Source organism: Ahaetulla prasina, chromosome 2 (assembly GCF_028640845.1).
Source record: "Ahaetulla prasina isolate Xishuangbanna chromosome 2, ASM2864084v1, whole genome shotgun sequence".
NCBI lineage: Eukaryota > Metazoa > Chordata > Lepidosauria > Squamata > Colubridae > Ahaetulla > Ahaetulla prasina.
The window spans coordinates 92,312,096-92,324,651 of NC_080540.1; the positions used below are offsets into that span (position 1 = coordinate 92,312,096).

Consider the following 12,556-nt stretch of genomic DNA (forward strand, 5'->3'; position numbering starts at 1 on the left):
ACATGTGTTTCAAATGATCAACAGTCCATGTTTAAGAGATTTTAAAAATGAGAAGGACTCATGAGATTGGTAAAACAGAGGATATTGGGGGGGGGAGCAGGAAGCTATGTTAACCTATGTGGTCAGTGAGCTCAATTGGCAGTGAGCACAAATGCACAAACGTTCTGGCTAGATGCTAGTCTTGTGGTGGACAGCTATAGGTTGGAACTTAGGGTGGAACTATAATTAAATTGACTGGATATTCTAGAATAGATGGTTGGAAGTAAAATTATTCTAATCTATGTCTGATCATTCTATTCTTGAATAGAAACATTGATTCAAAAAATTTGTTCCCCAACATTTAAAAATGTTTTACTTGGAGTGTAAAATTGTCCCTTTCCTCCTTTTTTTCACATCAGGCCTATTGGAAAAAGATGAATCAGCTTCTACAAACCTTGAATCAGAAGCTTGCAAGTCTTAACCATGGCCAAGAAGGGATAGTCAAGATCAGTGCAGCTGTTTCAGATAAAGTGGTAGCTTTTAAAAGTAAACCTCCCTCCATCCAAAGAGAAATGTTGAATGTCTGCAGTGATCCATATACTTTGGCCCAACAGCTAACTCATGTAGAACTGGTAAGTGGATAATAAATACTTGGTTTCATCTCCTGGTTATTTATAGAGGAAAACTTCTGAAAAATTCTTGTTAAGACTTCTAAAATGTATAATCCAGTATGAACATTTAAGTCAATTGCATTGTCATTCCTGTTTGACTGCCATCCAGGAGGGCTCATTTATTGACAGTGGGGTCCACATCTTTCATAAGAATTCAAAAATTGCAATATCAGAGCAAATCTATCTGCATTGCCAATATTCTCTGAATTCTATCAGCAAAAAACTAGGAAGACAGGAGCCAGGAAGGAGCAATTGTGGTCACTCTTCCTGCCTTTTTATTTAAGAGACAATCCAATTCATTTCCAATAAAGCGGTCAAGATGGTTTAGACTAGATCAGGGGTCTCCAACCTTGGCCACTTTAAGACTTATGGACTTCAACTCCCATAATTCCTCAGCCAGCTTTGCTGGCTGAGGAATTCTGGGAGTTGAAGTCCACAAGTCTGAAAGTGGCCAAGGTTGGAGACGCCTGGACTAGATCATCTGATGGCTGATGGTCAGATTGTGCTGGATACCAACTGATGCAGTTTGGAGTGTGAAAATTGGAATCATGTATCACAGTTGATTTTTAATTGTTTCTATTATGTATTTAAATGTTTGCAGAAAAATACATAAAGATGGGTTCTTGTAGATGTCTTCCTATCAACCCATAGTTGCTGATTAAAAGTAACAAGTTCCCAATGGGGAAAAGTGGGATTTTAATGGGAAAAGGTTGTGAGGAGACACTTTTAATTTATATTTGCTTTTTTTAAAAAAATATTAAATTTCTAAATTGATTGCATTTCCTCTTTAATCTTTTTTTATTTGGACCTGAAGCATTTCCTTTTTTTAATTAATTTGTTCTTTGTTGCTGTTAGAAACACCAGTGTAATATTACCAATTTATGTTTCTGTACACTTGTCCTTTCTAACTTTCTTCTTGAGAGAACTAGACAAAAGATTACATTGTGGTGATGTTAAATAAATTTTGAAGGACAGACATGACCCTGAACGTTGTCAACAGACCAGTAGCTTTTTGTTAAATTAATTAATGCATATTATTTCCCCCCTAAAAGATTTCAGTTTGTTTTTCAGTTGAATTGTGTGTTATATAACAGCTTATGTGTTATATTAAAAGTGGAAAAAATGCTGAAGGGATTTAACTTGGTCTGATTTTTTTTTACATCTGAAAAAAACTGGCATTTTAATATGGGTGTGTAGACTTTCTATATCCACTGCACATATGAAATACCTTAAGCTCAAAAGTATCAAGACTATCTTAAACTTAAAAGAAGCCAATCTACTTAAGCCCTTAACCTTCCCTGCTTTTATGTTTATTTGTTTTTGTGCTTTTGAGTCAGTTTTTGACTCCTGGCAGTTGCCCAGGCTAGTCTCTGCAGGTTTTTTCACAAGTGGTTTGCCATTGCCTGCTTCCTAGGGCTAATTGGAGTGATTGGCCAAAGGTTACCCAGGTGGCTTTGTGCCTCAGACAGGACTAGAACTTTGGTATCCCAGTTTCTAGACTTAACCACTACATTAATATATAACATGTTTCTATGGTTCTTTATGTCATAATATATCAACATCCTAGTATATGTCCATCCTGGTCCTGGGAAATTTCCTATGCTGAGTTCACATACATAACATTTCTATAGTGATACAGAAAGTATTGTAAAGAAATCTGATATAGAAAAACTTGGTATACCACCAGATGACCTGAGACACTTGGACTGAGGATCTGGGCTGCCACACAGCCCCTACTTTAAGCTGAGCTTGTCCCTAAGTGTTACTTATAGTGATTAAACCAGAAGAGGCCAATCAGCCAATGGTGATAAATCACTTTTCAAATCTGCTCTCAGTTCTAGATGGCGGCACTTTAGGGACTGTAAATAACCAATGCATTTGATTCTCAGGGGTGTTCTTTTATTCTCTCATTTTACCTACTGCAAAAGGAAAGACTGAGTCATATTGGTCCTGAAGAATTTGTTCAAGCATTTGGCCATAAAGATCCCTTGGACAGCACAAAGGTATGTCTGTCCAATCCATATTATTCCTTTTAAATGAGTGCTTATAGTATCTACAACAGCATGAATGTATGATTTTCCCGTGGTGGGAAATAAATTAGGGCATGACTACAGACAAAATGAAATGAATCTTCTAACAAAATATTTCACTGTTCCCACATACATAAATTCATACATGTGTAAATCTGGATCCCTGGACAAGATATTGTTTTCTAGGCTGACAATGCACACATTGCACAGTTGTTTCATTACGTTCAAGAATAATTATTGATGACACAATACGTTATTAAGTATTTTAATTACAATAGTAAAAACCAATATAAAATTAAACTTAGAACAAGAAGAGAGAATGGAAATAAAGAATAAAAATAGCAAGAAAAGAAAAAACTAAAAGAGAATATAACAAAAGAAAAAGAAATATATTAAAAAGTGGCTACCAACCTTCATCACAACAATATAAAAGTTTATTAGCTCTTCACCTCTTGTAAGGATAAACAGGTATCTCTTCATCCCAGATTCCATTGCTTACCTATAAGCAAATCCATAAAACATCAACTTTTCAATCCTGCTATCAGCAAAAGGACCATAAAAGGTTGCCAGAACATTGCAACAAAATGTCTTATTTTAACCTTGATCAAATAAACCTACTTTCTATTCCTTCCTTTTATATCTAATAATCATAGCGTTGTGGGATTTGATTTCTCTTCAGTTCTTCTTCATACCCTTAGAGAGATTTCTTCAAGCCTTTAATAAACTGTTTTTGTAGATTCAGTAAGAAAATACTTTCAAGGTCATTCACTTATATTTCCCTTTTAATTTTGAAAACTTTAGCTAGTTTCTTTTGTATATCCAGTAAAGTATCCTTTTTCAAATCATTCTCTTGTCCGGTCATTTGTAATTCCATATTCTGTACTTCCTCTGTCTTATCAGATAAAATTTGTTCCATATCTCTTTCCTTCATTACCATCATTAGACATAATCTATCATAGAAGCAGACATCATTACTGGCAGCGCTGATTTTCTACATGCTAACCAGTGATTCCATTCTTGAAAGATCTCCTTTAATATTTCTGACATAATGTTTTGTATCATTCTCTAAATCCCAGTATTAGCAAACATCAGGCTGTCATTTTTTTCTTCTGTTTAAAATCTTTAGCCCCATCTAGTGTTTAGTTTCTAAAATCATCACTTCTCTTTTGTTACAATGTGCAATTGCCAAATAACCAAAATAATTCTGTTTCCCACAAGAAGCTATTTATTTTTATAATTAATTCCAAAATCTTGTAGTAAAAGTCAATATTCAAAATTTATCTTGACCCATTATTTTATTATAACTTCTTAGATAAAAATATTATTTAGCTTTTGTTGTTTATTTCAAATTATTTAAGTTCTTCAGTTTGTAATTAATTTTTATTTTGTTCAGAGTAGAAGATAAACTCACCCAATGAACACTTTTCTACCCTGTTGTTCCAAAAATCTCTAATAGCTTAGAATTAGCTAATAAGCCATTTCCAAAAGTAATTAGAAAATTCGGTTTGTGAACTTAGTGTCCTTTAAAAGTTTCTGCTGTGGTTACAGGCAAGATGATCCCATTGTCTCCTGATGCTCAAACCTTTGGAAAACTGTTGTCCTGCAGTTTCCTCCTTAGAAATGGCCATCTGAAGCATATCTGGTGATTAAGATTCCTTCCATTATCTTAAGATGGATCCATTATCCAGGGAACCCATCTACTCACCAGTTCCTTAGTATTTGCCACAGTTATCTGGGATGCCTGCATCTTCTGTATTTTGATTAATTGACAGATTATCTGCCCTCAAGGACTTCCAGGAGAGGTACAGAGAACTCAAAAACAGAGCCAACAACCATGGCAAAGACCAATGAACCAGTCAGCAGTTCAGTTTAGAATTTAGAACCATCTAGTAAATTGAACTAATTATAAAGAACAATCAGCTTCTGGTTGATAGAAGCTTTCTATTATTTAATTTCTTCTGAAGAAAACTGTGCCAATAAAGGAGTGGTTGAAAATGAGCAGAAGCCTTCCAGTTTCTGCAGGCTATTTTCTATGAAAGTTTACAGCAGGAGCCTGGTATGCAGTAGTTCAATGTAAAACTGAAACAGAATTGGGATAGTTCACTGCATTATTTATTTTGCGGTCACCGTGAGAAAACTGCAAATTTATTTATGCATTTATTTGCTGGCTTCAAATAAACTTGAGATGTGTCTTTGTAGATGGTTAGGGCTGGCAGGCTGTAGTCCTTTAACTCTCTTCTTCTCATTGCCCTCTCCCCAACATGAAAGGAACAGTGACATAAAGCAGGATTGGTGGGCTGCAATATAGGAGAAATGCTGTATTTACCACTTCCTCCCCTAACCTGGCAAATATAAAGATTCAGTACTGATATTTATTAATACCTAGAAATTCTTCTAGCCCAGAATTCAGCTCTTTGATTAAGGCATAAGTTTTCATTTAAAAAAATAACAACACATTTTCAGATAGAAAAATGTTAACAAAAAAAAAAGTTTTAAAAAGTTTTAAAATGTTTTTTAAAAGTTTAAAATGTTTTCTAACTTTAAAAAAGTTTTTTTAAAAAAGCCCTAGAACTAAAGGAGAAATTTCCTAACAGTGAGAGCAGTTAACCAGTGGAACAGCTTGCCTTCAGGAGTTGTGGGAGACCTATCACTGGAGGCTTTTAAGAAGAGACTGGACAGCTGTCTGACTGAAATGGTATAGGGTCTGCTGCTTGAGCAGGAGGTTGGACTAGAAGACCTCCAAGGTCCCTTCCAACTCTGTTATTCTGTTAAAATGTAGTAATATCATGCTACAAACTGAACATACCTGCAGCTTTTCTTGGCTTCCTTTCTATGTTCTTCAGGAGTATCCACCCACCTTTCCCTGGCTTTCTGAAAGGCTACGATCTGTCAGTCAGGCAGAGATGTGAGGAGATGTTACACTGCCAGAAGGAAGTAGTGTGTCAGCTGAACCCTCCACCTCCTTCACAGCAGCCACATTGACAAGATAAAGGCAGGAGTTCTTGGCAGGCAGAAGAGGCCATAAAAAATGACAGTTTAGAGCAGATTGTGCCAGTCTAGCCCTTTTTCAAAACCCAGGAGACAAAAAACTGGAGATCAGTTAGGAATGCTTGTTATTCAGGTCAAAACAGCAAGAGAATTGAGGAAACAAAGAGATGGTTGGGAAGCATAAAAGCCCTCTTCTGGTCTAAAATCTGTTGTTTTGGTAACAAGCTCACGTCTTCATGCATTGGCTTTGCCTTTCCTGCAAATATCATAAGCCTTTTCTGGTCTGGAATAAATGAGAAATAAAAAGATTGACTGACTACATTATAAGACGGTGTGGCTAAAGGCTTCAGTGATGGGTCAGTTGTAGTTAGGTTAGGAATCTGTCTTCCTTAATAATCCATTTGAAATAGCTCAGTTGCGAGAACAATCTCAGAGAAAACTACACAATTGCTATCCTACTAGCTTTTGGGTTTCCATTCTTTTATACTTTCTAACAATAGTCTGCCAGCTTCCACATCATCCAGGAAAACTTCAGGTTCCCAATGCAGCTGGAATACTAGACTGCTTCAGCTACCTAGGCATGTTTTGCTTATTTTGCATTTGCAGTTGCACTGATTAATATTAAATATTAATATTAATATCAGTGCGGTTGCACTGATATAATATTAAATCAGAAACTCCGAGGAGTGGGTCGTTAATACTGCTATGAGTAACCTAGTGTTTCTCAACCTTGGCAACTTGAAGTTGGGTGGACTGGGGCATTCTGGGAGTTGAAGTCCACCCATCTTCAAATTGGATTAGCCAATTTGAGACCACTTGATTAGCTTATTAAGAGATCATTGATTGCTCTGTATATTATAATACCTTGGAATACATCGGAAGAGGGAGGGGGGCAGATAGTCCACTGTTCCAAGGAAGTTGGCTTAATTAAAATTTTTAAATTGTTTATAAATTAAAATCCATATCATTTTTTTTTGTAAAATACTACCATAATAAAAAAAGATAATAATTCATTTCATATTTAGGTTGGTGGACTGAACATAAAATATTTGTAATGTTTCAGCATCTAGTAGCTTCCATTTGGATCCGAGACTGCTACAGTTGCAGCAGCCTAACTGTAATGTCCTTTTAAAAGCCTATCTTTCATCTCTAATTATAACTGAAGCATATCAGAAGTGTAGGGTTGTGGCAGTGGAACTCATGATATAGCAAACAACAGGTGTGGGGGGTGGGGATTGCCTTTCCTGCATCTCACTTTGGCTATAATTTCCTTATCTTTCTCTTGTTTATTGAATAAACCTGCTAAGCATCTGGTAGTTATGGCGATTATCATTACAAAATAAAGTTAGCATGTAGTTGGTGTGCCAAGGATCAATTAACTTTTTCAGGACTGTTGTGCAATTTCACACAACTTTGGTTCTTTCATGGGAGGAAGAGGAGCTTGTTTCTTTGAATCTTGTGAGCAGCGTGTTACTAAATCTGATTTGTTGGTGCAAAGAAAAAGTGCACTGGTACAATCTTCCTTGCTTGTACTGCCGCATGTGCTTTTATTTATTTAGCATTTGCAACATCTGGCCACTGTATAACAGTATCCAAGACAATATGTTTAGTTGGAGGCCTGTGTAATCTATAGAAAACAAAGTGGCCTTGGCTATTAAATGAAATAAAAATAGATGAGAAGTAGATGTTGGTGGAAATTAAAGAAAGAATGTCTGGAATGAAATTAAGTTAGATCAGTCAGCAAGTTTTAAGAATCCGGGAAAAGAGAGACAATGTGTTAACCATGTATTTTAGCACTGAGTGTATCCAGATTGAAAAGGAAAGGCTGCTGCAAAGGGAAGAAAGTAAGAAAATAATTAGGGATAGCATATCAGCTATGAAAGAATTAAAAAACATTCTAGAAAGTGAACCAAAAAGTACAGGTAATCTTCGACGTACGACCAAAATTGAGCTCAAAATTTCTGTTGCTAAACAAGACAGTTGCTTAGTGAGCTTTGCCCCATTTTACAACCCTTTTTTTCACAGTTGTTAATTTTTAGTGCCATTATAACTTTGAACAGTCACTAAACGAATGGCTGTAAGTTAGGGACTACCTGTAGTATAGAAATAGGGAATAAAACTCAAAATAATTTGTTAACTAGACAATACCATTCTAAGCAATATGCAGTATATGGAAAAGGATGCTTAAGTCACTTCTTAAATGTCTTTTACCGCCTCTTGCCATGAACCGCAACAGCAATGTTATTTCTTTTCTAGTTATATTCCATCACACTGAATTTGCTTCAGGCTACTTGCATTTTAAAAGTACTTCCTGCTTTACATAAAATTCCATCATCTCTCATTAATCAACTTTAGCCTTAGGAGATGTTTTCTGCAATGGAGAAATTTGCAAATATTGTGAAAACCAAAAATCCCAATGGCATCTTTTTCTATATTTATTCCACTTATGGGAATCCCCTTTTCTCTGCATAAAAACTTCCTCCTCGTTGATTTATTGCATCCTTAAGACCTGAGCTAGAAATTATGACATTAATAAGAGATATTTGTTCTATATTTCCTGATACCCTCTAGTGGTTGCTAAAAGTTATACAAATATTTCAAAATACAGATTCATAAATGCTTTTAAAATACTCTCTGCAGCTGGAATCTTTTTCAGTAATTTATGTTGCAGAGTGTGCATACCATCTTGGGAACAAGTCTCACTGGACTCAGTGGGAATATATACAGAGTAGATGTTATTGAATTGCACCTTAAGTCTCTAGATTGAAATTCATTTGAAAGAGAGCTGGGAGGTCCCAGTCCTGAGCGGTTGCCTAGGAACCTCTGTCTACAAAGTTTAGGTCACAAGAATGACATTTGCTGATGAATTTTGCCATTTGGGTGACTTGTTTCACGGCAACTGATGATACAGAGGTAGGGCAAGACGAAGAGATCAGTAGCAAAGGTATTATCTTTTGAAAGAAACAATTCTTCAAAGCAAATAACATTCCAATCAAGAACCAGGGCATTTGCTGCCATGACTTCCCCTGTCATTCTCAGAAATATTGTTTTATGTTAGACAACTCCGACGACGACGTCACCCATTGCATTTGTCAACATTGGAGAACTCCTCTGTTAAAGGCATAGATGAAATATGGCTGTTACACAAAAAAGGACATTCCTCTGATTTCATTTCCCAGATTCTTGTTGCTCTTTGCAAATAGTACTATCATGCCTGTTAATATCCCAGTGAGTGTAGATTGGGGGGTGGGGGAAGCATTCTGAACTGTTGCTGTTGGCAAAATGGAATTGTTCATCGCGCATTGATTTGATTTGCAGAAAGGGCTGTAGGCTGTGAAATCAAAGACATCTGACACTTCCCATCTTTTTATATTTAAAACAGTTCCACGTGCCCGGTCTGTCAGGCAGCCATGTGTACACATGTGCACATGTTCAAAAATATACGTTCTGTTGTATCTTGAGCAACACTTTTAGATAGCTTCAATAATTTAAAACAACCAAAACTCCACCACCACCACCCCCCAAAAAAACAAAACAGCCTGGAGGATTTAGTTCATGTCATGTTTTATCTTTTTTTCCCCCCAGCCTTGTTTCAGTGAACAGAAGAAGACTAGTAATCTTGAGGCTTACGTGAAATGGTTCAATAGACTCTGCTATCTTGTAGCAACAGAAATTTGTATGGTAAGTCAGTTCCTGTTATACTGATGGCATCATTCTGACATTTTGAAAGCATTTGGTAGTAAATTCTATGGAGAATTTTTTTTCTCTTCTTCTTTCATTAAAAATAATTGTTTGAGCAAGTTTGTCTTTTTTAAAATGAATAAAAGCTTTAAGTTTGCATGCATTTCACAGATATGTTGCAGTAAATCTCAAGCAATGAACAGGCTATCGATGCAGTGACAACACAATCATTTTGGTATAGTGGGGGTGGAATAATTGAGAGGCCAGGGATCAAACTTGGCCATTGAGTAGCATTCCTGGAGCTCATACTCAGCAAAGAAGGTTACCTCAAGGCAAAGAAAGGAACAGATCTAGGTCACAAAAACTAAATTTGATTTTAAGGTTAAAGTTATTTAACATATAAATCCAACCTATATGACTCTTTGTGTATTATTACTATTATTACTATTAATATTATTGTCAGCCGTGGAGGGCATCTTTTTCTTTGGATCTTCAGAGCTGCCACACTTAGTGCTGTGGGAAACTGGGTGGGGGGATTGCATGGAGTTGTAGAGATATCTAGCCATAATAACATTCTTTTCTCTGGGAGTCAAGGACATTTTGCCTGCACCTGGAGTGCCGTGACTGGGAGGCATTTCCAGTTGGGACAGTGCACTGATTGGACCATGTGATGGACATGTGGGTGCAGGGGTTGGACTTTCTTTTGGGTGGGGAAAGCCTGGAAACTTTCAGATTCGGGTTTTCCCAGATGTGCCAGTATGACATCTCTAATAAAATGGAACTTCGAGGAACTTCTACTCTCAGAGTCTTCTTTCATTGGGGGTGTTACTTGGAACCCTGACAATTATCTAAATTTAGATGCTGCCCAACTCTCAGTGACTATGGGTGGTTACAAATAAAAAACTTTAAAAACAAGAAAAAATGCAGTGATAGACAATAACAAAGAGTGAAAATGGGAAGAATGAGAGAAAACTGGATGGGAACAAAAGACACTCACGTAGTCCAAAGGATGGTTGACAACTCATGCTTGACAAAGGCCTGGATGAAAAGCCAGATTTTCAGGGTCCTTCAAAACATCAGCAGGGTAAAAAAACATTCTAGACAGCAGATGCTGCTAGGGAGAAAGGATCAGCCTTACAAGGTAGCCCAAATCAAGAAACAGACTCTAGGGGTGCCAAAAACTATTTTTATTAAGATTGGGTATAGGGACAGAATTTTTCTCCATTATCTTCGAGTGAAGTTGGGGGATGTCTGAGATGCTTTAAGCCCCTTCCCCACTAATCTGAGTTTCTGCAATCTTTATCTGCTTGTTGCCTTGATAACAGATCTTCCCTCCCTCCATCAAGGTCATCCTTTTTTGCTCTCTATAGAAGGCACACTTCCAGGATCCCAATAGAAGGCATTGTTTAATTGACAAATTGGCCAGGCAGATACTATGGGAGACAGACAGTCCTTAAGCAGGTGAGGCCTATGCCATATGGGGCTTTATAAGGTAACAAGGAGCACCTTGAATGGCACTCTGAAGCAGGCTGGCAACCAATGCATAAGTGTCACATGGGCATACCAAAGCATGCTCATTACTGTCCACACTGCTACATTCTGGACCAGCTGTAACTTCCAGGTGGTCTTCAAGGCAGCTCCCTGTTCAGCATATTGCAGTAGTCAAGCCATGTAGTGACCAGGGCACGAGTATCTATCTGAAGAGTCCCTGATCTAGAAAAGTAAACAACTGATATATCAGATGAAGCTATGGAGAGGCCTTCCTGATTACAGTTCCCATCCATTCATTGAGTTGGAACTCTGAGTCCAGGAAGACTCCCACTCTTTAATGATGAAATAAAGTCCCATCTAACATATACAGTGGAGAAAAGATGAACTTATTTGTGGTCTTCAGAACTAAGACAGATGTTGAGGATGCCTTTGCTGTCTATTTAATTTAAAGCCTGTGAAAAAATTACAATAGTTGTCATTGCGCTGATAATTCGCTAGACAGAATAATTCTGGAATTAATTGTCTTTTGCGTGTACATTTGTCAGCTCAGTGGTGAAGACTTTTTTTTTAAAGGTATACTAGGCTTCAGTCACCGTCTAATGAGAATTTTGATTTCTGTAGCTGCCAGGAGCGAATGCCAATAATCAAAGTGATAGAATTAGATTATCTAATATGCTAAACCATTGGATTGAGCAGTAAAAATAGGGCATTTCCTATTGGTGGAGTGATGACATTTCAATCATTTTTTACATTTTCATTGGCTTGTTTATTTACAGCCTGCCAAAAAGAAGCAGAGGGCACAAGTCATCGAATTCTTCATTGATGTTGCCCGGGAGTGCTTTAACATAGGGAACTTTAATTCACTGATGGCAATCATCTGTAAGTGTGCCAATGTCACTTCTGTATCACTTTAAGACTATTCAGCAATTATTCTGTTGCTTAATGTTCTCCTCCATTCGTCATCTTCTTTCCCTCCAGCTGGAATGAACATGAGTCCAGTATCTAGGCTAAAGAAGACCTGGTCAAAAGTGAAAACAGCCAAGTTTTTTATTCTTGAGGTAATACGTTGAGAATTGTACATTTGTTAAGACTTGAATGTTCATAATCGAGGGTCACGTGATTAAATGGAATTCCCATACCATGTCACATTCTTCACCCAGAAATCCCAGAATGGAAAAGTTCTCACAGAAGAGTAAATTCATTTCAATCCAGATACATCCACAAATAAAGTAGGAACAAGTCACCCCCCAAAAAAATTAGCATTAGGAAGCCTTCTACATGCATCCTTAGGAATTTATTCCATAAAAAATATTATAGATTTAAAGAGAGAACATAAAAGGAGATAACAGAAAATGACTGACTTTTGGGGTGGTGGGGGGAAATTAAGTAATCTTTTCAATTCACTGTGTCGTCTAGTCTTTTGATCAAGTTATAAACTCTGTGATGGAAAGATAATACCAGCTTTTAGCTGACTTGAGAACTTACACATGGCCCTTCTCTCTTCACCACTCCCTCTTATTTCAGCACCAGATGGATCCTACTGGCAATTTTTACAACTACAGGACTGCCTTAAGGGGAGCTGCTCATCGGTCCCTAACAGCACACAGCAACAGGGAAAAGGTACCATTCTTACTTTATTTTATTTTTTTATTTTATTTATTTATTTGTCAAACACAATAGTATATATAAGTATAAGCATGAAATAACCATACGAAT

The 12,556-nt window shown here is 36.9% G+C and overlaps 1 protein-coding gene across 3 annotated transcripts in view; it reads left to right on the forward strand.

Annotated features, from left to right (window-relative positions):
- RASGEF1C (RasGEF domain family member 1C) overlaps positions 1 to 12,556 on the forward strand; it is a 99,519-nt gene that overhangs the window by 63,824 nt on the left and 23,139 nt on the right. For 2 of the 3 annotated variants that reach the window (XM_058168496.1, XM_058168495.1), the window contains exons 5-10: positions 399 to 611; positions 2,540 to 2,653; positions 9,254 to 9,349; positions 11,617 to 11,719; positions 11,819 to 11,898; positions 12,365 to 12,460. In XM_058168496.1, coding sequence (XP_058024479.1) covers positions 399 to 611; positions 2,540 to 2,653; positions 9,254 to 9,349; positions 11,617 to 11,719; positions 11,819 to 11,898; positions 12,365 to 12,460 — 702 coding nt within the window. The remainder of the gene's footprint in view (positions 1 to 398; positions 612 to 2,539; positions 2,654 to 9,253; positions 9,350 to 11,616; positions 11,720 to 11,818; positions 11,899 to 12,364; positions 12,461 to 12,556) is intronic. The other variant, XM_058168497.1, reaches the window with a different exon arrangement.